At 37.7% G+C, this 26,984-nt stretch overlaps 1 protein-coding gene across 1 annotated transcript in view; it reads left to right on the top strand.

Annotated features, from left to right (window-relative positions):
• Positions 1 to 26,647, top strand: part of cox10 (cytochrome c oxidase assembly factor heme A:farnesyltransferase COX10) — a 32,371-nt gene extending 5,724 nt beyond the window's left edge. The window contains exons 5-7 of the mRNA XM_028029750.1: positions 20,104 to 20,174; positions 24,285 to 24,517; positions 25,787 to 26,647. Coding sequence (XP_027885551.1) covers positions 20,104 to 20,174; positions 24,285 to 24,517; positions 25,787 to 26,211 — 729 coding nt within the window. The 3' untranslated portion in view covers positions 26,212 to 26,647. The remainder of the gene's footprint in view (positions 1 to 20,103; positions 20,175 to 24,284; positions 24,518 to 25,786) is intronic.
• Positions 26,648 to 26,984: the final 337 nt, after the last annotated feature.

Genomic DNA, 26,984 nt, shown 5'->3' with positions numbered 1-26,984 from the left:
GTGAGCATTGTGAGTATTTTTAGGATTTCATATTTAATTTTGCTCTAAATGGTTATTATGGAATTTTCCATTGTTTCTGTGGATAAATATATACTGAAGTGAAAAGAGATCCTTGTGGAACCTTTGTTTAAAATTTCTCTTTTTTTTCACAATTGCCTTTTTGAGTCTTGCTTTAAATTCAGCTTATGGTGCATGATGCCAAGAAGTCTTTTTAAGTGGCAATGTTGCTGGTATGTGACCCTGAACCTCCACATGAGAGAGAATCTTGCAGCTCTTTTCTCCCTTGCTCTCTTTAAGTACAATGTCATCAGAGTCTTAATTGGAAATGGCTGGGGATGGGATGGGGATCTTGCTTTCAGTCTTAATAGCCACCTGTCTTGATGTGGAGCTGACTTTGATGTTGTTTTTCTTCTGGAATCAGGCAAGACTGAATAATATCTTGTTGGCAGAAAATGAAATTAGAGTGCCTTGCAAAAGTATTCATATCTCTTAAGCATTTTCTCATGACCATCTCAAATTTTTCTCAATGGGATTTGACTAGGCCTCTTAATCAGTTGAGTATCTTTTAATTGAAACCCATCTATTGTAATTCTGTCTCTGTTGACACCAGTTTCACTATAGGTGTTAGTTTTTGTCAACATGGTGCGTTTGTACTCTGACTGTATTAAAATAAACAACCAAGCTTGAAATGTCTCAATTTAAAATACATTTAAAAAAAAAGAAAAGTGACACCGCTGCATCCTTTTCTTTCCACTTTACTGTTATAAACTAGTGTGTTGGTTTGTTCCATTGAAACCCTCTACAATAAGTTGAAGTTTGTTGCTGTTATGTGATAATTGTGAAGAAGTCAATGGGTGTGAATACTTTTGTAATGGGCTTGAACTTAAATTCCTTCTGCACATAGCTCTGTATCCGCATAGAACAGTTTGTGTTGATTATCTGTTTTTGTCAGACGTATCCTCAACTGTTCTCACATAATCTCAACATTGTGCATTTTTCTAAATTGGTAATCCTAAAAAGAGTAGAAATTCTGCAACGCTAACTTCAGAGCTGCTGCCTTAGGCTTTTTTCCCTTCTCACTCCCTTTCATCCCTAAAATGCCAGCTTTTCAGTGTAAGTTTAGTTTTCGATGATCAAAGGCCGTTTTTTTCCTAATACACAGAAAGTCAAACAAAAACCTGACAAATCAGTGCAAAGATCAAGCAAAGATGACTTCCTAAGGATTTGGTGTGCCACGCTAATCCCTTAATGTTCTGCATCCGAAGAGGGAGAGCAGTGTGCGATCTTGTAACCACACAACTGTCAGATTTCCTCGAGGAACGGAGCGAGAGAGAAATTCATAACAATTCTACTGTGGTAGTCAGAACTTGGGATTGTCTGTGAAAAGCCGAGGCTGCCACTTGTCCCATTGGGAAGCGCCTGTAGGCCAAAAGGAAATGTTGCGGTTTCTTTTCCAAACATTCATTTATTTTGGAAACTGACCCAAAGGAGCCAGAGTATAATAGCCATGGTATTTTAACCAGAATTCTTTGGGGTTACAGTCAAATTGATTAATAGTCAGAAAGAAAAGCCATATCCAGCAACATAGCTCAACCTCAGAGTTTATATTTTTGTGAAGAGTAGACATAGTAGGACTTCTAAATTATTTGAAAATAATTAACTGTAGTGTTTTTTTTAAGTTCTCTATGATCCTAATGATTGTTAAAATATTTATGGCAAAATCCTCTGCAGCCATTCTCACTTTCGGTTCTGACCTCGACTTCTTCTAACTGGATAATTGGGTCAGATGAAAGTTTGAGGCAGGAGCCTGAAAGACCCCAGGGAGGTCTGGGGGTCCTTGACACTGTAAACGGGACCTAATGAAGCATTTGAATGCTGGGCAGGGGGAGAGGTGTGTCTTTAGTGTTTTGACAGCATCTGAAGCGTAAGTCACACCATGCTGCTTTGCGTGTTTGTTTAATGAAAATGCAAACAGGCTTGTTTTTGTCTCTGACTTGTGTCATTTCTGCTGTTGTGACGAAGGCAGCTCGTTTCTGTTGTGTCTTTGTCTCATTTGTGGTGAGCTGTCTGAGGCTGGCACGCACAAGTGAGCCCCCACACGACTCCCCTCCTCCACCCCGCACCCTCAACGCCATCCACTGCTTACCACCTCAAGCTGCACCCTGCTGTCTTGTCCTGTGCAGACATGCATTATTTACCCTCTTGCGTGCTTTAGTGTCAGTGCATCTTGGTCGGTCGGCCCTTTTGATTGTACGGGTGAATGATTGAACATGGACGCAGGTTTTACAGACAGCTGTGTGTTACCAGCAGATAATGACTACATGCTTCTTTCACTAATCCTTTTTAAAATATGAAAGTTTGATTAATTTAAATACATTTTCATTTCATCTAGACCAATCCGGACTTATTTTTAGGGGACATTTAGTCGTATTACTTCTGGTGGAGCAACAGAGGAGCAACTTTTACAGAGAACTAAATTGATCTGTGCAGAATAATTAAGTAAACACCAGGAACCCAATGTTTTTGACTTAAACCCATCAAAGTCTGATGACAACACAAACTATTACTGTATAAACTTTCTACAATGCCAGTTCTTTTTTTTCTTTATAGAGCTCAAAATGAATATTTTTGTGTGGAAGGAGGTTAATTCATACACAATTCTTAACAGTATATATATTTTTAAACATGCATATAAAGCAAGATGACTATTTGAAATCAGATGCAAATTTATGGGACTGAAGATCTTTTTAAGGTCAATGGAGAAAAAAACAATCCAAAACGACTGAAGATAAAAAATAACTAAAGATAAGGACAGAGGCACCCCTTCTAGCAGGAGATCAATCCAATTTAACCAGAGCTACAGTGGGATGGTTGAAAATAAAACATATTAATGTTTTAGAATGACCTAGTCAAAGTTAAGACTGCCATTGTATTTTTTCTCCCTTGTTCTTTTACCCTTACTCTTTTTTTTGTTCAGGGGTACCATTTTGAAGACAACACCTCTTGAGAATGTCATAAGTTGTAACAAGAGCCTATAGCTGCTAAAATCCCACCAAATGTGACGTTCTTTAAGGACTACAAACTCAGCCACCAATAGATTCAGGACTTTTGACTGCTGAAAGGAACAAACAGATAAATACTATTATCTGTATTTAACAGATAACAGTATTTATCTGGAAAGTTATTTGTTGTCCATTGATGAGTTTTGTTGGATGTTGTCACAATATTTATGATAATTGTAGAATTACTTAGTAACTTAACTATTCTGAACTTCACCTTTTAGCATTTTTGGCACGACGAATGAATTAGAAACTATTTTCAGCCTTATCTTTTTAATTGTCTGCATTTGCATAGACATTCAATAATGTTTCATATTAATGATAGATTGTTGCTGTAGTTTGCCTCGTAAAGGCCTTGGAGAATGACTGTGGGGGGGGCTTTTTTGAGTATAAAGGTCAGGCACATCAGAGTGTTCACCAAATGGCCGGTTTTACATGAAAGGAGATCCCTTCCTTGCTGCAGATGCTGCTCTTAAGATCTTGTTTTCCACCAGCTTAGTTAAAACAAAAGACTGAGTTGATCTTTGACTTTGAGGCTTTGCAGATTTCTGTTTTGATGGTCTCCAGCAAGCTGTTAATTCAGCCTGAGAGAAAAGATGGACATTTGTTTTTTAATTGCCCTGAAAACATGGCAAAAATGACTCTGTGGATATCACTCATTCGGATTAGGATTAATATTTAACCAGCCAGCCCTGTTTAATAGTTAATTTCTTCAAAGCCTTTTGTTTTTGTTGACTGTGGGGTGTCGGTCCATTTCCAAATGTACAAATGAATTTCTTGTAGCCTCAGATGGTTGACAGATGGTTTCCTCTGATACTATCATAAAAGGAGTGATGCACCTAATATTGTCCCTAACAGAAAGTCATAGAGCTACCTAAGGCAAATATTGTCCCTAGGGAAGTGTTAGGTTTCAATGCAATAGTGTTGATGACGTGCTAGCTCCTAGATATGTTGTTGTTTCTGGAAAATCAAGCAGAATTGTGTAATGGGCCCACTTCAGATAAAAGTTTCAATTTGCAGTCTTTACACGAAACATTGGATGAGGGGGTTGAAGTTGACCCACCCCCTGTTACACCTTTGATCCTTTTCAGGAGGCAGTCTCAGATCAATAATGTCCTTGAGGGTAAGATGGGACTGTATAACGAGTGTGATTTAGTGATATAACACAAATCAAACAGAAATAGAAAATGGTGAATTTACTGACATTTTTTTGCCAAATTGCAACTTTTAATTATGACATTGTCTCTGTAGGATTTTCTTATATCACAGAGCCTTACTTTTAACAAGCTTTACCTGTATTTGCCTTAATTTGTTGTTTATTCAGTTTCTCTCTTTTTTTTTATTTACAGAATATTGCATTTAAGCATATTTAGGGTAAATTTGTTAATTTAACCTAATAAATAACATATTTTTTGGGTTATGGATGGCTTAACCAAATGGGAAAAAAAACTACTACTAAGGAAGATATTTTGTTAAGACTTTTACTTGTTAGTGTTATTAGTGAGGTTTTTGGTAAGATGTTGCTAAAGCATGTTCTTTTTACTTATAGTAGGTGTTAGGGCTACATGGTATTTAGAAATCGTTACATAGCTACATTTTTGTTGACAATATTGAGAACCTACAATATTTATATCATTCCATTTTTTTTTTGCATCATCAGGCTGTTCACAACAAACCTGTTGAGGTTTTAGCATCCTGGTGGCTAAAATCAAGACCAGTTGTCTGAAAGTCCACCAAATATGCCAGTCTTTCATAAACATTCACAATAGCAGCGTTACAATTTCTTTATTTTACATGTTGTTGTAATAATAATGCTTGACATTCGTGTAACTCTTAAGTTGAACCATGCAGCCTTCTTGCTGAGTTTGTTCCTTACAACAACTGCTGACTACAGTAAAACTATGCGAAACAGAATTTATCAATGTTTTTCTACATTATTCTCCTTTTTTTAAATTCTTTTTTTGCATTTTTAGTTTCAGAACTTCATGTTAGAATAGTTTAAAACTGAAAGAAGAAAATCAAAATAAAAGAAAATTAGTGGATAAAACTATGAAACCACAAGAAAAGCATTTTATTTCAACAGATTAGGGAAAATTTTAAATGCAATAAGTCCAATTCACATACTATAAACATTGCGATACTTGAGTTGGATTCATTTTATCAGTTGAATTCTTCAGTTGCATTCACAGTTTTTGCATTTAATCAAATGTAACTTCTGGCAGTCTCCTTGTCATAAGACATGTTGAACTAAATCAAATTATATAAAATCAAATGGCATCTTGTAAGTGTTATGGTTTTCATGACAGTTGATTGGATGAAATTTTCTCAGGTCTATTTATTTCTTATTTAATATGGTGTTGCAAGTTGTGCTGATAATAAATCAATAAACTTCTTCAGGCTGTTGGAAGGAAATACATGGTGTATATGCGCTTTGCATTCCGACTTTTTCTCAAGTCTCGACAAATTAGTGTAATGTGACCTTACTTCAAAGGAAGATTTGGGCAGAGAAGAAAACAGTAGTTTTCCTGCAGTTGCCAGCAGTATGTCATCATTCTTTTAAGAGCACGCCAAAACGTCTTACAGTGCTGTCAGGGCCGCATCTTGTTGGTGCAAACGTACCTCACCACAACAGTCACAACATGAGTCATGAAACGGGACAGACTGATGGAGAACCGTGGCGCAATCTCCCTGATTAACTCTTAGTTGCTTTCTTATTTTTTATTTTTTTAACAAAACTATGTGATTATGGACTTCCTGGCCATCTAGGGAAGTTGCTGACAACTTCTAGAGGCGAGTCAGAGAGGAGGAAACTACCCAGCAGAAAGCAGCCTGGCTCCGGTCCTGGTCTCCGGCCAAGTCTGTGTCTGTGTTTTAGTAATCGCTGATCTCCTTCAAACCGAGCAACAGCGAACCCACTCAATCAGACGGATTTCATTTTTCTGTCAACACTGCTCCTTCTGGCAGGATTTAGCAAGATAAAACACAAAGTGGAAAATAAATCACTACTATAGTACATTTAATAACTGTTCTCTGGAGCTTTGTCATGGTCTCAACTAGGTCAGATATTAATTATAAATTCTATCCTCTATTATGTGTTTGTAGACTTATTTTATATTACAAAAAATATATATTTTTCTAAAAAAAAAAAACAATCTTTATCTTACTGCTTTTATTTTTTTTTTATTTTACAATAAACTTTCATTTTTATGGCATTCCTCAAAATAAAAAGTAAACAAAAATTTCCAAGTGCCCCTTTCATCAAGATAAAAATGAATAAAGTGAAGATGCAAGTTTTGTCAAGTTTTCAAAAGTTCAAAAGTAATTAGATTTAATTAGAAATATCTTTTTTGAAGTCTTCAAGACTATATTTATTATCTGAATGTGTTATTCATCTAGCTGTCAAGTGTAAATCGGATTTTTTGGATAATTTATCTGTGGAGTTAAATATAAATTAGGTCAGTTAAAATGTATTGGGATAATTTGCATAATAACACATAGAAAGCTTATAGGCTTAGCATTGCAAGGGTTTTATATTTTCAATTAAACATGATCATTTTGACCACCTACTGCAATGATAGTAATAATAGTAATATATTCCACACAAACGGTCTTTAATATTTTTCTGGCATGGATGTGTTCACCCTAATGATCACAGGCCCTTATATTTAAATGAGGGTCCTTTGCCTTACATAAAATCTTTGTGTGGTTAAATATTTTTGAAAAGTAGAAACAGTTTCCGTTTTCTTTTTTCTGTCAGCTTTAGTCTGCAAGTATTCAAAATCTGAAGTTGTTTTTGTTTTCCATCAAGCCCTGTTTCTCCAAATAGCCCATTATGGCATGAATATACTTCAACTATTCTGACAGTAAAATGAAAAGCTTCTGCTGTGATGCAGAAGATCTTTGCTAACGCTCATGTTAGTCAGATGAGTACACGCTGGGCTGTGATGCGTGGGACGGTTACTGCTGTGAAATTTGAGAGAAGTAAAGAGCAAATTTTTGTGGAATGTCCTGCTGTTTTCTGTTGAACTGAGACATAATGTTTTTTTTTTCTATTCATGGTTTTCGTTTGTTAAATTTCTTTGGAAGTGATCACATGTGCAGATGTAATAACAGAGCACACACTTTGTATTTAAATCTCTGGTCCCTTCAAAATGATAAAAACAACCAAGTAATGTTTAATCTATTGGGTTTTGAAGAATGTATCTGTTTCCCTTAACGAGGCTGGTTAAAGTAAGAGAAGAACATACTTACAGTATTTTTTTGTGACAATTACAGATTTGTTTACATGTTGAGTTTTTTTTCATGAAGCTCAAGTTTTCACCCTCTATTTGAAGGTAACTTAGCCAGAGGAACGTCGGAACACTTCTTTGTAATGCTGAGATCCGTGGATAATTAACAAAAGCAGCCCTGTTTATGTTGTGCCCATGAGCCAATACTGCATGCTAATTAAATTCAATCTGAGAAGCTTTTGGGGCAAGGGCATTGTCGTTGGAAAACAGAACAATTACTGCCAAGTCTTTTTTTTTTTTTTCCCAAGTTTTGGGTGCGTCATTTATTTTTGTCTGGCTGTGCCTGTTTTTGCTCAAAATCACATTCGGTTGTTTCAAAGGGTTCAATGATTTGTGCAGCTTTAGAGACATCATCTGAAAATGGAAGTCCAAGCTTTATGGTTTAGTTGATTTTCCCCCAGAGTCAATTTGTCGTATAGCCAAGCAGACAAATCAATGATGAAAAATAAACTAACACCTCAGTATTACGACACTTGATGTACAGATGTGGAATTTAGCAGTTTCTACTTGGGCAAATCAGCCTCATCAAACTGTTGAGGCTGATTTGCACCGCAGGGCATTGTAACTAAGAACAGGTAGCAGCAGGATTTCACTGTCATAAAAACATCTGCCTTGTAATTTACTGAAAGTTGCACAGCATTGTCTTACGTCTTCGGCTAATACAATCCACTTTAATTATTTAGATTGACAAGGGTGATAGTTAGATCCACTAATAAAACATAACATTGAGTTCAAAAGAGCAAGGTAACTGTGGCAATACTTTTGGACGAGCTAAGAATCTCTTTTTTTGCATGAATAAGCAGAGTAACAAGTCCCAAACTGTTCTCTAATCCAGGTTTGACTGGTACATTTATTGCAATTTCCGGGTTTTTGTTGTTTTGTTTTTTTACCTTAAGTTCATCCTAATACCAAAAAAAATTTAACATGCTCCTTCTTTGTGTTTTAACAAAAAGAGGCAAGCTTTTTGAAATCTTGAGACGCATTTTAAATAATCTGTTTTAAGTGTTGACTTCTTTAGTTTAGGTTAACTAGCCTAAATAAGTTGTATAATATAAGACTTATTAAAACCGTGAAATAGTCGAGCTCCTTATTTTTGTTGCCTTGAGCTTGTCCAAAATATAAAAGCTTGTCTTCTAACTCTTATCAGGCAGTCAAGCATGCACTACTTCTCTTCTGGCTGCTTTGGATTGTTTTGGATTTTTCAGAAAGTTAAATTTTCTTGATGAGTCTGCTCCACATCACATGTTATAAATTGGAGGAATATTCCTTTTGTAAAATCTTCTGTATCAGCTCGGCAAATCTCCGCACGAGAGATGTTTGTCTCTTGTGTGGAGGGTGTTTCAATAAAGGTTGTTAACAAAGCAAAAAATAATATATATATACTAATTTTTTTAAATAAATATGTTTTTATAAATCAACCATACACATTTAAACCCTCTAGCATCATAGCTCGCATCGTGTACAGCATTCAAAGACACACCGAAGTCTCTTAGAAAAAAACGGTTGATCTTAATGTGAAAAGATCACATTAAGATCTTTTCTTAACAGCCAGGCACCTCATATTTAGATCACCTCTCTCTACTTCTGGTTGAGTAATTGTGTCTGCACTCTCACTATCTGCACATATCTGAAATTTTAAAAGGTCTGGTCTCCAATGATGGTTATTCAGACTGTATTTTTTCTGCTCTTTAACCACCATCATTGTCCTCTGTCCTTCATTATGTAACCAACAAAGCCCATCCTGAACAACCGAAAAATGCCACGGCTGATATTTAGCATACGATAAAGGTTGTGTTTTGTGTGACCATGGATGGCCTTTTAGTTTTTTCTCATAATAGTCTCACTAAACAGAGAAATATCCTTGAGGCTTCAATTGTTGTGAGGCCTGTTGCCGTGTCAGACCTGGTTATTAGAAAGAACTCAAAAATATACTCTTGTTCTGAAATTGTTTTTATTATTTTCAATTAGCACCTATGTTAATATATATTCCTTTAAGCACAAATATTGGGAAAAATATCAGCTGTAGGAAAAGACAAAGTCCTCTGTGTTTGAAATAATACAAAGAAATGCAAATTTCCTTAATATTATGTTCCTATTTTCTAATATTTCCATAGTATACATTTTTCTGCTTCAAAGAATACCGGCGGTACTTCAGAGGAATAGATTATTTCATCTTCCGTTTGTTCTTCTTTCTTGGTGTCTCATTAGGTTTATCCATTCCACGTGTTGATTCACCTGCTTGTGCTCCACCTCTTATTCGACTCACTTAAAGATGGAGCACTGCTTTGCTGGGTGAGGATCTCTGTCTGACCGAGATTCGCTGCAGACGCTGATGGTAGTTAAAAGGAGTCTGCCAGGCTCTGTTGTGTAGTAACTGCTCATTAGTGCTCAGAGAACAGTTCAAAGTGTGTGTCTCTGGCATATATATTTACTCAGACACTGTGGCCTTTTAACTTGCCCCTTTGTACTGTTTTTTTGTCTTTTGATCGAGAGTGAAACATAGTTTCTGTGAAATTACAGTTGTTTTTGCTGTTTATGTCTGAAGCTCAACATTACCTTGCACCTAATGTAGTCCTCACTGCATTGACAACCACTAATGATATTTCTTTATTTATTTGTTGTCAGCTTTTTTATTCAATTGTGCTAAGCCGCTTATTTTTCTCAATAAGATGAGAAACATTTTAATTTTTAATTTTTACATTACGTTTTGCATTTATTCCCAACCACAAAATAAAGATGTTACCAAAGACTACACACATTTTAGAGTATAAAATGCCATCTCCAGTATGATAGAAAATTAAATTACTATTTAGAAAGTAAAAGTAGTAAATAAATGACTATATATTTTATTTTAAGAAATAATAAGGTGTGAATAATTAGTATGTTGTAAATATCAAATAAGATGAGACAGAAGTGGAATTATAAACAACTAGAACTTATTTCTGTTATCAATTCAGCTCCAAAATAAAAAGATTTGTTTCTCTGAAACAAGTAACAATAAGTGGGTTATTTTTTATATATCAAAAATATACAGTTAATCAGAGTTGCATTTCTTTTATATGAAAGGTTATTGATGAAGCAAGAGATCAAGCAGAAGTTGAGAGAAGAGGCCTGGTTGTTGACTTTATTGACCCACAGCAACAGGAGGAGTAGCCTAAGAAGTTAGTGTAATTCCTTGTTCAGCAATAAACTCTGCATTCAGTCTCAGTGATAACCAGTTGTTTTAAGATATATAGAAAGGAATAGGACAGGGGATGAAAAATCCAGTGTCCAACTTCAGCCCGACAAAATAAACTGAGCAAACTGCTAGAAAAGCATTTCTTCTTTATAACATCTGACAACAAGGTTGCCTACTTTCAAACAAATTTCCCAGTGGTTCTCTCCTGGTTCCTGTCACAATGGATACTGATGTAGTACCATTTCCAAACAAGCACACAAGGAGATCAAAGAAAGTGCCATGAGTTCAGTACATCCTTTTGTTTTGTTCCAGATTCTGTTCACACGAGTTTCACAGCAGGAGACTCAATGCTGCTCTCACAGTGTGCAGTGTGAAAGACAGAGGGTTCTTCTGTCTATTTCATTTAGGTGGTCGAACTTGATGGATATGCTAGTGTTGAAATTGCTATTTTAGGTTAAAGCAAATGAAGAATGGCTTTTAATATGTGGGTCAGTAAAAACTTTCCTGTATAGATTGCTCCCCAATAAGATATGGCAAAAAATACCCTATGATCCTATAATCCTATGATGTTACTGGCATTTCTTGTTTTTATTGAACTGTAAATACTGCATTTGGTCTGTGTCCACTTTTGTCTAAGTTTTAGTTGGAATTTTTCAGCAGTCCACTTTAACAGTACACTGTCCAGACACAAAATAAACAAAATGTCTTGTGGCCCAACCTCTGAGAGTGCATCTTCATTATGGGTAAAGCAAGAAACAATATTTAGGGAGAGCAAACTAAACACTCAACTTTAAACAAACTATCCACCACCTGACCATCCATCTGGATACTATTATACTTACCGTAGTTACTCATCCTCAAAAACAACTGGTTCTATGTTTAGTTCATCCAATGAAGTAACCCGACATGAGCTAGTTCTCTATTTATTCATTTATTTATGTTTTGCTTATTTACATTACTCATATTGACTCTCATTGTGAAATGATACACATCTTTACTCTTCTTTTCTTCCACAAATTGTATGTTAACATGTCCAGCTTCCTTAAAAAGCTGCTCTACCATTCACATGTCCCTGGTTTTGTTGTAAAAAAACAAAACAAAATGAGTTTGAAACTTTGACTGAAAGCTGTTTTTACTTGTTTTTAATTTTCCGTTTTATTAAAGAAGCATGTTAAAATTAACAGTGACTAATAAACTGCTCACGAAATCCAGATGACTTTTATCCACAAGTGAAATTTGCTGTTGAGGGTAAATGAGTGACACACAGACTTTAAGAAATCTGAACTTCTTCCTCTGAGGTCCTCTTCATTTTTGATTTGATTGGCTTGTTGAATGAGCTTGTCCAAACGAAGGAAAGATTTTATCCATGGGTCATTGCTTGGAATACAAATCTACCAGAGGTGCTGACGGCTGCTGTCATGTTTTGGTGAACAGTGAAGGACTTCATAGGCATCCTGTCTTTCTTCCAATGTTGAATTTCTTCCAGATCTTCCAGACTAGCCATATCGGAGCACTATTGAGGCTGACTCATATGCATTCCCCTCTGCTTCCAGGCTGCTTGTGGTCAGACACAGCTGCAGATTGAAAATGTAAACACTCACATTCTCTCAAACATACACATGGTCATGCTCAGGCCTTTGTTTCAACTGTAGAGAGGCTTTCAAACTTCACGTCATGTCAGTCACACCCTCACAGTTATTTGCAAAATGACCCCCTCATGGCGGAAAGGACTGTTTATTTCTCTTTCAACAAGTGACCACACACACAAAGAGGGTGCCTAATTCTACTTGCTCAGCTTTTGCAGATATGTTTTCCCTCAGCTTGTGTGACTGAATAGAAAGCGGTCAACTGTGTGCACAACTAAAGGCAATCAGAAATGGCTAAGAAATAGCCTCATTAGGCCAGAAATTAACTTATCAGACTCAGTCTGGAGATACGGAAGGTCATTCCATGGATATTAATGCTGTTTGCACAGTTTATATGTTTAGTAAAGTTAAAGTGATTGTCTGAGCCAACATGATGTAGTGTCTGATTCTGTGGTAAACGATACCCAGTTTTTTTCTGCAAACATTTCCGTCTTTTTTTATTCAATTATTTTGAAAAGGAACAGTGTACAGTAATGAACCTACTTAGACCATGTTAATCTGCCAGCTTTAGTCACCATGCTTTTATGGTATCAAACCATAAAAGAATGAAATAAAAGATACATTATACCAAGAAACCAGCAGCCTTCAACCTACTAAAACTGAATCAATAAGAAAAAAAGTCCCTAACAAAAGTGTAAGTTTTAATAAAAACAGAATATAAAGAACACTGTTAAAGCTGGTGCTAAACTGTAAAATGTAATGGTTTTGATCCGACTTATGAACAATAAGATTGAATTCAGAGTAATATCAACGTGTGAAAATCAGTTGGCGTGAGAACCGATGTGAGAATAAAGATGCTTGTTGGACAACTTTTGTACATGCATCAAGAGCATACATTTTGTTTTTAACTTTTGTGCAGACGTCTGATAAAAAAGGTCCTAAAATTAGTGGTCTGGGAACAGAGCCTTGTGGGACCTCTACTGGCAGTCAGTCGGGACAACTCGACCATGATGACAGTATCAAATGCCTCTCCGAGTCTAAAAAGACAGCACAGACACCACTGCCCTTATGGAGTAAGGGTTGCATTTTTCCCCACATCTTTACTACCTTAAATATAGCCAGACGTACCCTCGTTGGTTAATGGCGTGATGTCTCACTTTCATCATTGCGTTCAATGACAGAACTTACTCCACTTCCCAGGCAGATGCCTTAAAAGAAAATGTTAATTCAGTGTGATTATCTTAACTGTCAACGTATTTAGCTTTGTACCTTTTCAGTGAACTTATAATTTTTGCCACTTTGAGTTTGTCTATTTCTTCCAGTCTTAGGACAGGCTGTGTGGTTTTAACAGAGCTTTAAAAAAAAAAACCCATCAGATTGTGTTACATCATCTCAATGCAGAGAACAAATGGCTTAAATATCTTGTCAAGCTTTTTTCTTTTGTTTGTAATCTGAGTCTTCCCTCACACTAGGAGGCACTGTGGTCTTGTCATAGGAACGCATAAAGAATAAAAAAAAGGAATTTAGCAGATCAGATCAAAACCATGACCTAAGCTTTGCCTCACAGCTTGAGACTGAGCTCCACATCAATTGAATACAAATTACCATCATTTATCTTTTGTTGAAGGTATTAATAGAGATAAAGCTCTTGCTGGCAATCTCTCCTTTGCTCGGGTCAAAATGTTATGAGTCCTCTATCATCTTCTCCCTTTTAAGATTTTTTTTAATGTGGTTGTTTATTTTAAAACTGCTTTCTAGCACTCCTCTGCTTTTCCTTTTCCTGTCCGTATCTCCAAGGGAACAGATTATCTTCAGGGCAGAGGCAACGCGGCTCTGCTGAGCATTAATTGGCTGATTAACATGAGGACAGTTTAGCACTTCACTGTCCTGCACTCAGCCCATTAATCAGGAGCGAGGCCGTGCCAGCTGAACCGCTGCCAACTCTTCCCGCACAGACCACTTTAAAGAGTGCTAGAAGAGGTTTGAGTTCAACACACAGCTGAAAGCGAGACGTGATCCACTCTTTGGCAAGACAAAGTACTGCACTGTGTAAAACGAGGCCTGTAAAGGAGGAATAAAATGAAAACAGTGTTGTAAAGCAGCAGGATTGTGGAGCTCAGGTGCTTACAAAAGTGACAAGAACAAAAAAAAAAAGTCACTTTTTGAGGTCGGAAGTTAAATGTCTTATATTCTAACTCAAAAGGCATTCCCAAGTGTGACTTTAAGATGTTTTGATCACATGGTAGGCTATTTGGTTTTGTTTTTTAGTAAACCTCTTTGATTTAGAGTCTTGAATTAGACAGAGAATTTTTCAGCTTTTCATTACTAACCAGATGAGGTTCTCCCCTTTCATTTCATCACACCAGGAGATCATAGAGGGCAACGAGTCCCAAACACATCTGCTAGTAGCCATATGTATCATTTCAGGCACAGATGGAGGGCTTATCTTTCACCTCTGCTTGTAAATGGCATGATCTAAATATTAATGTTTTTCTGAGACAGAAATGAAGTGATATGAATTTGATCAGGTCTGTTCCTGTTTTTGTCTCGTTCCACCCTAGTTATTCAAAAATCAAGGACATCTCATTCCTGTGCTTCTGTAACCATAGTCTTTAATCTATCTTGGGGGCCTTGTGTATGATCGATCTTGCTGAAAAGCTATCGATGCATGGTTTTCAAAAGTGTCCTGTAGATTTGGATTTGTCCTCCTTTCCTCTGTTGCTACCTAAATAAAACCTGTTTCCAATTATCTAGAAGTGTCACACAAAATCCCTATGAAATACATTGGCTTTTTGGGTGGCAAGATGGGGGGGAAAATGTCAAAATGTCCCAGGAGTGTGAATACCTTCAAATGTACAATAAGCCAACATTCGTCTGCTTTGAACTGTCCTCACATTTCCCGGCTTTCCTGTTTTTTAATGACTCTCATTTCATCACCTGAATATGCACTTCAGTTCATGCTAACAGTTTAATAACTATCTTGAACATCGAAACGTTTTTTTGGTGGCATGACTTGCAATCTTGACATTGTTCACATACCTAGAACAGGTTTTCTTTCACGAACCGTTCAGCAGAACATAAATAGCCTTTGGCCTGTAAAGCATTGTTTGTGTATGTGCACTGACTTTTATGTATCATATTTTTGTTTTCTGTTGCTTTTCTTTTTTTTCTTACTGTAATATATATATAGCTATATATATAGATAGATATATAGATATAGATATATATCTATATCTATATAGATATATTTATTCCAGAACCAGAAATCAGGCTTCTAAGACAAGCTTTTGCTTCTTGTTTGGATCAGAGGCATTTCACCCGTTTAGACTTGAAGTGACGCCTTTCAGATTCGTTTCTCTTATGCAGGTTTTGTAGATTTGCCTCGCGTGCAACAGAGCACCACTCGCTCCGGTGGATGTTTTGAGTGCGCAAACAGGTGACATCCTGACAGGTGATGACTTGTGGTTGTTGGTTTTAGCCCGTGCACCTGGGGTTCCCTCAGCAGAGCCATGGAGAGGCAGACGGTGTTTAGGCCAGCTGATGTTTCTGTGAGTCAAAGGTTTACAGCTGCTTAGTTAGATCTGTTGCCTGGTTCCTGTGTTTAGTTGCACTCTTGCCGCTCAAGTAAACAGTAAAAAGATTGTTGTTACTCAACTGCTCCTCTCTGGCCTCGCCTCACTTCCTCTTTTATTTAATGGTGGGTTTCTCATATTTTAATCAAACATAAATCACTTTGTAGATCCCCCATAAATTATCTCCTGATGCAGAGCTGCTTCATTGCGCATGAAAAAACTAGAAAGGCATCCTGCAGTCTGTTGTCAATTTAGACCTGGTGGTTGGCATTGAATCACGCTCCTTCTTTGATAACTCGGAGGCTCTGGTAACAGAACACCCCCTCTACCTCACTCCTTGCTTTGGTCTCCTCTGTTTTCCGTCCTTATCATCTGGCCAATAATTTTCCCTACAATTAGGGGTTTTGTGTGGTCGTTTGTGTTCATAATTGAAAACAGCAGTTGTCCCTCCCCAACTTCCGTTTTTTTGGGGGGTTTTTTTTATGTAGATGTTTGACGTTTCAAAAACAATAAGCTGGTACTGATTAATTGAGTTTTTAAGAGAATTATAGGGATAATGTTCAGCATTATTTTTGGACTACCATAAAGTAAATGATTAATGAACTCTGGTTGCCTTAAAACAAGCAGTAGCCAATATTCTCAATTAGGTTTGTAATTTAAGCCAAATGACTTCAGGATGAAACAACTAATCTTAACCTTAAACCAATTTTTTAAGTAATTTTTGGCTTTAACATGGGTGTGTTGCTTTACCTTTAATTAACTCAAGATTTCTACATTATCCATCCATATGAAGCCCCTATTAAAATGAATCTAAGATCTTCAAATCCCTGATGAAACATCAAGTGTTTGTGATGTAAGAGATACCACTTTTTAACGTACTATATCTTCATATGGATGGATAATTCAACTAAAGAGTAAACTTATCCATCAGAGGAAAACATGTTGATTAAAAGAAGAGCCTTTTTGGATAAGTGTGTAGATTCATGATAGTAACTCTTTTTAGTTACTCTTTTTAGTTACTCTTTTTAGTATCTCTTGGTTTAGTTACAGCCTTCAGAGTTAACATCTGTCTTTTAATTATAGGATATCAGATGATGAAGCTGAAATAAAGTTTAAGTGGTCTTGTAAAGATGTCTGAAACCTTTAGTTAAAGCCAAATTTTGCACAGAGGTTACAAAGTAAAGTAGTGAACAAACAGAAAAAGTTTTAAATAGAAAAAAACTGAAACGGTTGAAGCTGACAAGAGGCAAACAGCAACACTGAGGGAGAAACGAGGAGTGGTTGTGTTCCACATGTGACAATAATCTTCTGAATTCTCCCCTTTAAACCACATTCTAAAGTTGGCCTAACTAAAATCTCCTAAAACCGTGTGGGGAAAATGTTTGATAACACCAAATCTGCACTGGAAGATTGCAGTGACAGCATCATGCTGTGGCGTTTTTTTCTTCTGATGGAGCCGGGGGCTTTGTCGAGGTAAATGGAAATATGAAAAGCTCCAAATGTCTGTCAGTTTTAGTCCTGAACTGTCTACTAAAAAAACCCCTAAAGATTAGAAATTAAACTTTTGCACTCCTGAACTAAATCTTACAGGTCATATTGTCTATAGATTTTTACTTGATAAATTTGAAGAACATTTGCAAAGTACTAAGAGCAGATATGAACAGTGAGATGTTCCACCTTACAGATACGTATATATTTTTGTGCATTCGATGTAGATTAATTTTATTATCATTTTCTAATGCTCGTTTTTAAAATCACAATGACTTTTTAAGGGGAGTACAAATTGTGGGTCCTTTGTAGAGCTTCTACTAACTGCTTTTATTAAGAGGAAATCTTTTAAAGTATTAGTGTCACCTCAGTAGGCATTAGAATAATGTCTTTCTGTAGCAATGTCATTGTAAATAAATGTTCTTCTGTGCTCTAACATTACAGCTCTAAGTCATACCCGTTGACCTCCCTCAGTTAATTACAAAGTCAAGTTATCGCGACTTAAAGCGACAGAAGACTTGCTGCAGCCTCTGGACTTACCCTTAGTAGCGCCTATGCATGCACACCAAACACAAGTGGGCCAATTATTTCATTGCCGTCACTGTAACACATGGCAGTGCTCTGTGTGTGTGTGCGTGTGCGTGTGTGTGTGTGTGTTTCGGGATGGAGGCTAATCACACTGGTTTAGAGGGCCGCTGATGTGAACCAGATGAGGAATTGTACGGCAACCGGCAGAGCTGCAAGACCGAACCAGAGCGGGGCCGGGCGTTCTGTGAAACGACAGCATGTTGCACCCAGGGGGGCCGACAGAGTGACCCGCGCTCACGTTAAATCATCATCTGACAACAAGCATGACAACCATCCAAATGATGGCAAACATGTTGATGGGATTTCCCTAAACTGTTTATAATAATGATAATAATAATAATAATAATAATTATAATTATTATTATTATAATAATAATTATTATTATTTTACTATGCATGAGAACTGTTTTAAACAAGGAATATGTTTGCCATTTAAAAAGAAAAAGTTACAATAATGTTTTTGGAAAACCATGGATCCGTTTTATGTGAGCTGGGCTGCAGCATCAAGCTTGGCCCTAGGCCCTATTTGAGGCCTGGCTCAGCTCTGCGTGGCTTTTCTCTCGCCTGGCCGCAAAGTGCATTTCTCTCTCATGCGGCCCCTGACCTCTTGACGCATTTCCTGACCCAGGAAATAGAATTAACACCTCAGTCTGGGCTCCGGGGTCCGACAGCCTCTCAGCCACAGCTGTGCGTCAGACCCTGTGGACTCATATAAAGCCGGACCTTGAGGAAAAGAGCTTTTTTGCACTTTCTATTTTTAAATCTGTGTGTACTGTTTAAGTCTTTCTGCTGCGCCACCTTCAGCCAAAAAGGAATATTTGACCATTTTTGGTTCTATTGCAAAGTTCCATCTTTCTTAACATTTTTTTCCCCCAATACGTTTGTCATTTGATGATACGTTTAAAGTCAGAAATGTCAGTAATATTAAAGCTGACAGATTCATTGCCAGGATATATATTTAACATGTTAGCTTAACCTCCACTAAACCTCTTCCAAGCATGTACTATTATCCATTTATTTTCTATTTTTTAATCTTTTTTTTTTATTCTTTTTTTTTGCCTTAATTGTTCTACAGCGCTGTGAAAAAGAATTTGTCCCCTTGCTGATTTGTTCTGTTTTTGCTTTTCTGTCACAATTAGACATCTAAGGTCATCAAAAATTATATCCAAAAAAGATAACTTTGGAAAATACAAAATTAGCATTTTATTTATTAAAGGAAAACTCTTTTAGAAGGTGTGCCTTCCACAATATGTGGCCTTAAAATAACTCAGGATTTCAGGTGAACATTGCCACCTCCGAATGAACAAAAAGAACAAATTGAAGGTTTTGGAGGGGCTTAGGTAAAGTTCAAACCTAAATTTTGGCTCTTTCACAGTTATTTTTTAAGATATGTTATGCTTCATGCAAATACTACATCCACAACATAATAAGGTTCTTAAAAGTTAAACTGTGTGTCAATTGATGTGGATCCCACCAGGGCCTGAAGTACTTTTTAGAAGAGGAATTCTGAGGACTCTTAAAGTAAAATAAGGGCAAATTGTCTGTTAAATATTTTAGTGAAACCATAAACAGAAGCGATGCATCCCACAGTTCTGTACTGGCAGCGCTTTATCTGTTTTGTTCATTAGTCGAAGGCCTCAATCGAAGAAGGTGTGTTTCCACACATTCAAAGATTAGCCAGTTCCTGTCTTTAAGCACCCCATATGTTTGCGTTTTAGTCACACATTGCCAGTCTCATGGGAGCTCTTTGAAGCTCACTCCTCCAGAGCAGATCATAAAACAGGCGTATACGTAGTTTTTACAAAGTTGTATCCCAGAACAGTCCTTCAACTCCCCGTCCTCCACCTCCACCAACAGCTCACTGCTTCCACCTTGCACCTCAAATTTATTTACTCGCCAGGATGATCACTTGACTTTGACCATGTTTGACTTTTTAAAAAGCAACCAATGTTTTTTTGTTTTTTTTTCGCTGTGTTTCTAATGTGTGGTACAGTAATTGTTGCCATACCAAATCACTGACTGACATTTCTGTACAAAGCAAGTAGAGCAATATCTGTTGCATGCTGAGAAAAAAAGAAGCCATGGCAGCTGAGTTTTTCCATTCCTGACTTCATACATATTTGCATTTGTATGAGGCAAAAAAAAAATGTTAGAGTTCTTTTCTAAGCCACATGTGTATCTTTGCAGGTGTCTTGTATGTAAGAATTCCTAAACAGCCAAAACTGATAAATGCTATAGCACAAAATTCACTTTAGTTGTCCCTCACGTCTTGTACTTTAAGGAGAATAACATTTGTTTATTTGTCTTCATCATTAACATGCCTTTTTGTTATGTCTGTCACAGTACTTTGAGGTGCCCTTTGACTCCAACATGAACCGAACAAAGAACCGTCCCCTCGTCAGAGGACAGATCAGGTACTTATTTCTCTATTTTTTTCACATTTTACTTCTGCTTCTTTTTACCTTTATTTCTTGTATTCTCTTAAAATGTACAGGTGTATCTCAATGCATCAAAATATCATTGGAAAGTTATTTTGTCTCAGTAATTTAACTCAACGAGTTAAACTCATATTCTAATCATTTCACACCCTCTGATAAGTTTTAGGAGTTTTTCCCCTGTACTCTGTTCGTTAATTTTACATTTAGCACTTTAGCGCTTTTGCTAACTTTGAAAACATTTTGTGCACTTGGCTTCCCCTAAATATATATTTTTCTAGATACATTCAAAAGTGCAAATTTTCTTGGCTGTTTTGTAAGCTTTTAGTTGAAAAAAGTTTGTCATCTACATTGATGTTTTGATTATCTATCGAAGTAGTTAGACGTTCATATTCAGGCTCTTATTTTGAAGTGGTTGAAGACTATTTACGCAGCAGCTCCTTCTTTTCTCATCATGTTCTCTGTTTTTTCCCTCATTAACTTTATTTAAAACAAGAAACAAAATAAAACACTGACAGTAGAGACCCAAGATACAAACATAAACACAATATCTAAAGGCGTTATAGAACATGTCAAATATAATGTCAACATTTAATTAGTGCTCAAAGGTTGTCGACATTCAAAGGCAGAAATAATTTGAATTTAATTTAGCGCTTTTAGCAGCAGCTTCTGCTAAATACCGTGTTATTGTAGATCTTTAGCCTTTCGAGGAACTAATGTTTATTATCAGTCCTTTAGGATTAACATAACTGAAACATTTTTAATTAGCTTAATTAGATTACTGTTAATGGAAATACAAAAATTCTGTACCTCAGACAATTAGAATAATTGGCAAATTATCCCCAAAAATTCATAGCCCACAGAAAAATATGTCCTTGTACTGTATTCACTCAATATTTGGTCAGGACTCCTTTTGCATGAATTACTTCATCGATGCAGTTTGGCATGGAGGCGTGCGGTTGGTACGTAGCTTGTGTCTTTCGTCATCATCAAGCAATACATGGTCAGTAAAGCAGATACTGAAACTTTTGGCAGTGTGAACTGGCACCAAGTCCTGCAAGAAAATCATTATTTCCATAAAGCTTGTTAGTAGAGGGAAGCATAAAATGTTCTTCAGTTTCCTAATAGACTGACTTTGAACTTGGTTTTAAAAAAACCCCCAAAATTAAACAGTGGACCAACACCAGCAGATGACAAACTTTCTTAAATCATCATCAATGTGGAAACATCACACTGGCCCAGGACTGCATAATATATTGCAAATTTACTGTTGTTGGATTAGTGCACAATGTCCATATCTGGAAGAACTAAATCGACTACAATAAATGTTAGCTAGTTACAATGTATCATAAAAAGCGGTGGGAAAAGGTCCATTCATTAACAAACTCCAGCTGTCTTGTTCATTGCCAAAACAATAGATGCCGATCAGAAAACCTTGTTGTTCATATAGAAATATTGATTATTTTTTATTATTTATTATTTCTTTTCTGGTTTTTAGGAGTAGCTGTGCACAAGGAATGTGACAGTTGTTGTCCATGGCCCTGATACTTTTTGTCTGTAGTGACTCTTGAATGGGCTTTGCTCCACAATCCTCTTAAGGCTTGTGGACCTTTTTACTATCACACTTTTTCCGTCCACTTAACTTTTTATTTTTAAACTTAGCACTCAATGAAAAATCACTTTATTTCGCAATCACATTGTCTTTTACTCTCCTTATGGAGGGTGTCTGCGGCTGTCTGCTGGAAAACTGTCAAAATAACATGAAAAAAAAAATCTATTTGAAATCTTCAATTACCTGAAGTAAATTACATTTTCGATGATATTCTCTGTTTTTGGAGATGCACCTGTTTAATGGAACAGTGTGTAGGAGGCGTAACATGCAGCAGCTGAGGACCCTTGTTTTGACTAGGCCACCCAGATTCTGTTTAGTGTTTGGTGGTGAATTGTGACCAAAATGCGTTTGATGTCTATGTCTGGTGTGTTTGCAGTTAGATTCGCAATGATGACTGATGAATAGCTGTTTGCTGACTTACTAGGGTGTTGTAAAAGGAATAGACAGATGTGAGGAGTTAGTTGTGCCCTAACCCTCAACTCTCTTGTTTAGATGCAAGATCACTTTTATAAACCTGTAGTGTTGCCTTTCACCCACAGATCTTTCCCAGGGACTGGATATATGTCAAGTTATATCTAAGCAGCTCATATTTATGTAATCTGCAGAAAAATCTTAATGGACAGTTGGTTTACAAGTGGATATTTTCAGTGCTTACAGGTGGTCATGTAAAATATTTTGTTTGTGTAAACATTACCTGTTTTTCTTTGAACTTTCCTCTAACAAGAGAAGTTATTTGTTTATCTGTCTGTGAATCTGAGCTATCAGCCTTTCCTCTTTTGTGTCCCACATGCAATGATGTGTGAAGACAGAGAGCATATGGGTCGGTTGATATTCCTGTCAAACAAGCCATTCAATCACCACATTTTATGGGTTTAATCTCTAAGTCAGAAGAAGTGTGGAAGTTGCTTCAATTATCTTGCACATTGGAACAGGCAAGGAAGAAGAATATTTGTGTTGCATGACCGTAATTCTCTTTACCATTGTCTAAGTGATATAGATATGAATTACTAAAAATAATTTGGTGTAATCAGATTTCTTCTTAGCCTGTTTTTTGTAAACAGACATCTGTCCAACAATCCATTCATCCAACTGTCTGTGCAAAACCAGTGCATCTGGCTTTCTGTCCATGTGTCCATTGACATGTCAATTTATTGATAAACATTCATTTATTTATTGAGAGTTATTTCTTTCCGTCCATCCATCAATTTCACTCTAATGTGTAAAACATAAACCCTTTTTGCTTTTCCTCAATGGCAGGAATATGGGCCATATTTTTTATCTTGAAATTCTTCTCAAACAAAGCAGTCTTAAAATCTTACTCTGAAGAAACATCCCAGATTTGTTTTACTCTCCATCTTGACTTTAGGCTAACCGTTGCTTCTAATCCATCTGTGCTTCTAAACTTAGCCTGCATAAAAATATGTTCGAATTTACGCCAATTTATAATGTCTAGTGTTGTCCCATCTTTTTTAATTGCATTAAATTTATAAAAAGTTTTATAATTGCTTTGCATGTAGCTTAAGAGTAATTTGTAGCTTTTTGCCACGTATACATCTTACAAGTTTTCCTGTTTCTGTATTCTTGCTTCATGTTTGAATTTCTGACCTTAATTGGAGCCAAACCAGCTGGCGACCACTGCTTTAAACATTGCCCTCCTGATGCAATGTTCAAATGCTGATTTTTTTTTCTTCTTCTTCTTTTTGCTATACTGTCAGCAGTGGGCAGCAAACCCACCTCTGACCATGTGACGCACCTCCTTCCCCGACCCCCAGCTGAGCCCGCCTACAGGAGGGCTGTCAACAGCTCATAGGCAGCCTGAACGGCTCCACCTCAGGCCACATAAAGCAGCCACAACACCACTGATCACATTAATGCTCTTATCTCACTGCGTGGCAACCACACCAAAATAAAGACCCTGTTTGCTTTTTGAAGAAGAGGCCTGCGTTTGGTCAAGATTTTAATCTCCCCTCTCTGTAATTTACGGATCAGTTGGTGCTGAATTTGAACCAGGCCTTACCATGGCTGCTGCTGACTAGGAGTAGGAGGAGGAGGAAGTTGTCTTCATCCAGCCAGCAGGCTGAGCTGCTGCGGTTTTTCTCGGCTCGTTTTGATCTCTGGCGTGCGCACACGCTCCTTCATCTCGCCGAGGCCACTTTTTATCCCTGATGAGCTCTTATCAGATGAATTTCCTCCTAAGCTCCCGTTTTGAGACGCAGCCATGCTGGCTCCTGGCCCCTGTGGGTCTGTTTGTGTCAGTGCTAAATTCGTGCAGCTCTCGTTGTCTTATCTTGTGTTTCCACAAGCTTGCGAAACTTTATCATCCTTTAGTTCCCAGGATAGCGATGGGCTCTTCCCTGAGCTCAAATCTCTGTAATCTAACTTTTCTTTTTAAGCTTTTGTCTTGTACGTGTTTATCTTGCTGATTTAACTGATTTGTTTTTCTTTCTTTTCTTTTTTTTTGTGTGTGTTCTTATCAGCCCGCTGCATGCCGTGTCATTTGCTCTGGCCTGTGGCATTCCTGGAGTTGCTCTTCTCACGCTGGCAGTAAACCCCTTAACAGGGTTCCTGGGTGCCTTCAACATCTTTCTGTACACCTGCTGCTACACACCGCTCAAGAGGCTCAGCATCATCAACACCTGGGTGGGAGCGGTGGTTGGAGCAATACCCCCTGTGATGGGTTGGTGCGCTGCCACAGGCAGTCTGGATCCAGGTACGACCAGCACAAATGTAACACCTATTCTTTCACCTCATGACTTTTCGAACAGCTTTTTCTTTTGACTTTGACTGCTTTTAAAGAAGCATTCTTTGCTGTTTCCTCAGTATTGCTGCGAGAGTTCTCGTTTTAACCAGAGGGTCATTGTTTTTTGCTAAATGGAAGAAATGTTTCTTCCAGCTAAGCCGCACTTAAGTGTGCCATTTAGAAGATGTATCAAATGCGTCATGTGTGGTTCAACATCGCTGAGACAACCGGCGGTCATTTTTAGACTTAGACTGACTTTATTGTCATTTTGCATGCACAGGGTGTATACAGAACGAAATTTCGTTGCATACGGCTCAGGACAGTGTTTTGAGCTTCCAATGTTGTGAGGTTACTCTAAAATAAAATTCAGTATAAAATATGAATATAAATCTAAATATAAAATATAAAGTGCAGGACTGACCGTAAAATGTTTTATGCTACATGTTTACACTGAGCCTTCATTTTGTTTATGAAGGTTTTAAAAACAAAGAATTTAAACTGAATTTAAACACAGTGGAATTTTTATTGTGAAGTCATCACTTCATTAATTCAAAGATTTATCCCATAAAATTGCTTGAAGGGGCGAATTTATGTAAAATTGACAAGAATTGACCCTTTAATCTCACGTGGCAACCACTCAGCTGTGTGCAAACCTCTTGGGGGGGGGGGGGGGGGGGGCTAATGCCACCTTAGAGGACAAAGCTCCTCCTCCGAACTGCAGTCTCCAAGCTTGTGCAAAGAAATTATACTATGTGGCTGGAAAACACATAATACTGTCCCTTTAAAGCAAAGTAAGACATTTACATGATTGATCTCAGTAAGTTCTGTTCTTCTGTTTGAACCCCCAACAGGATGTGAAACCAAGTGACTCAGTAGACCACATAAATGTTGACATGGTGGAGAGAAAGAGGTGAAAGTTTTCTTAGTTGTCTGTGCCTTTAATCTTCAGCTTTCAGTCAAAGCTAACATTTACTGTCAGCCAGAAGATGTTTCCTGTAAAAAGCAAAGGGCAAGAGAAACCCAGCGGGGAATTTTCATTTAATGTTTGGGTTTAAAATGGTCGTTGTACGATGATATTAGTCATACATGTGTCTTCTAAAAGCCAAGTGAATTTTGTCTTGATACAACCTAAAATGATTGCAATGCGACACCTGGTATTCAAAGTTGGGACAGTTATTAAAAAAAAAAATCTCTGGTATTTTATTTGATTTTGAATCCCTTCATCCCCCCCTCCCCCAGGTGCTTTGGTACTGGGCGGTTTCCTCTACTCCTGGCAGTTCCCGCACTTCAACGCTCTCAGCTGGAACTTGAGGGAAGACTACTCACGCGGCGGCTATCGCATGATGTCCGTCACCCACCCGGGCATGTGCAAGCGAGTGGCCCTGCGCCACAGCCTGGGCCTGATCCCGCTGACGACGCTAGCGCCCGCTCTGGGCGTCACCACCTGGAACTTCCCCGTCATCTCCTTACCCATCAACCTGTACATCAGCTACCTTGCCGCCCGCTTCTACTACCAGGGGGACCGCAACAGCGCCCGCAAGCTCTTCTTCTGCAGCCTGTGGCACCTGCCCATGCTGCTGCTGCTGGCGCTCACCTGTAAGAAATACAGCCGGAGTCCAGAGGGAACGGCGGCGCCTATGACCCTCGCACGCCCTGCGAAATAACTGGGACTCTTCTTTTAACCGTAGTACTTGTGGGTGGAGAGATGTTTGCTGACACACTGCTTTACAGAAAACACACCAAGTTGCAATCTTTCAATTGTGTTCTGTAGTATGTATATTTATTTTTAAAGGGTCCTACCAGTTCTTGTGTCTTATATCTGACTGAGAAATTACTTTGTACTGTTTACACCGCTCTCACGGAAAGCCTCTGCAGCTCATTAAGGTGGAAACCATGTTGTCGTAGAGTTTTTAGGAAGTGGTAAAACAGGACAGGCGTGATGATGACATGTTACTTGACAGTAAATAAACCTCATTTTCCTTTGAAACAAAAAAATGTGTATGAGGTTTAATTTCATAAACCTTCTTTAAGCGATCACTTATCCCCTTTGGACAAAAGGGCAACTATCCTCAACCAATAAATATGTGATGATTGTAACTATGTGTTCTGTGTCTTGTGTGATGAACTCCTTGACGTCAAGCATGTAGCACACTCTTATCAAGTGGAAAAACAAAGCAGCTCATTAGGTGACGCTGCCCATTATATTTGGATTCAGGTTTCGGCTGTAAACCCAGGTGGATATGCTCGCTTTAAGCTCAAATCATCCGCTCTATTTAGCGGGCCACCCCTTACACCTGTCATTCAACATGTGCTCCATTTCCACCAAGTTTTGGGTGTTTGGTTACATTTCCATCGCCGCGCTCGGAGAAGCAGACAAGCGCCTCCTTCCCTCCCCGTCCCCCCCAGCGGTACCGCCACCCTCGCTCCATAAAAACCG

Source organism: Xiphophorus couchianus, chromosome 10, assembly GCF_001444195.1.
Source record: "Xiphophorus couchianus chromosome 10, X_couchianus-1.0, whole genome shotgun sequence".
Taxonomy (NCBI): Eukaryota; Metazoa; Chordata; class Actinopteri; order Cyprinodontiformes; family Poeciliidae; genus Xiphophorus; species Xiphophorus couchianus.
This window is presented reverse-complemented; position numbering and strand designations above follow the sequence as displayed.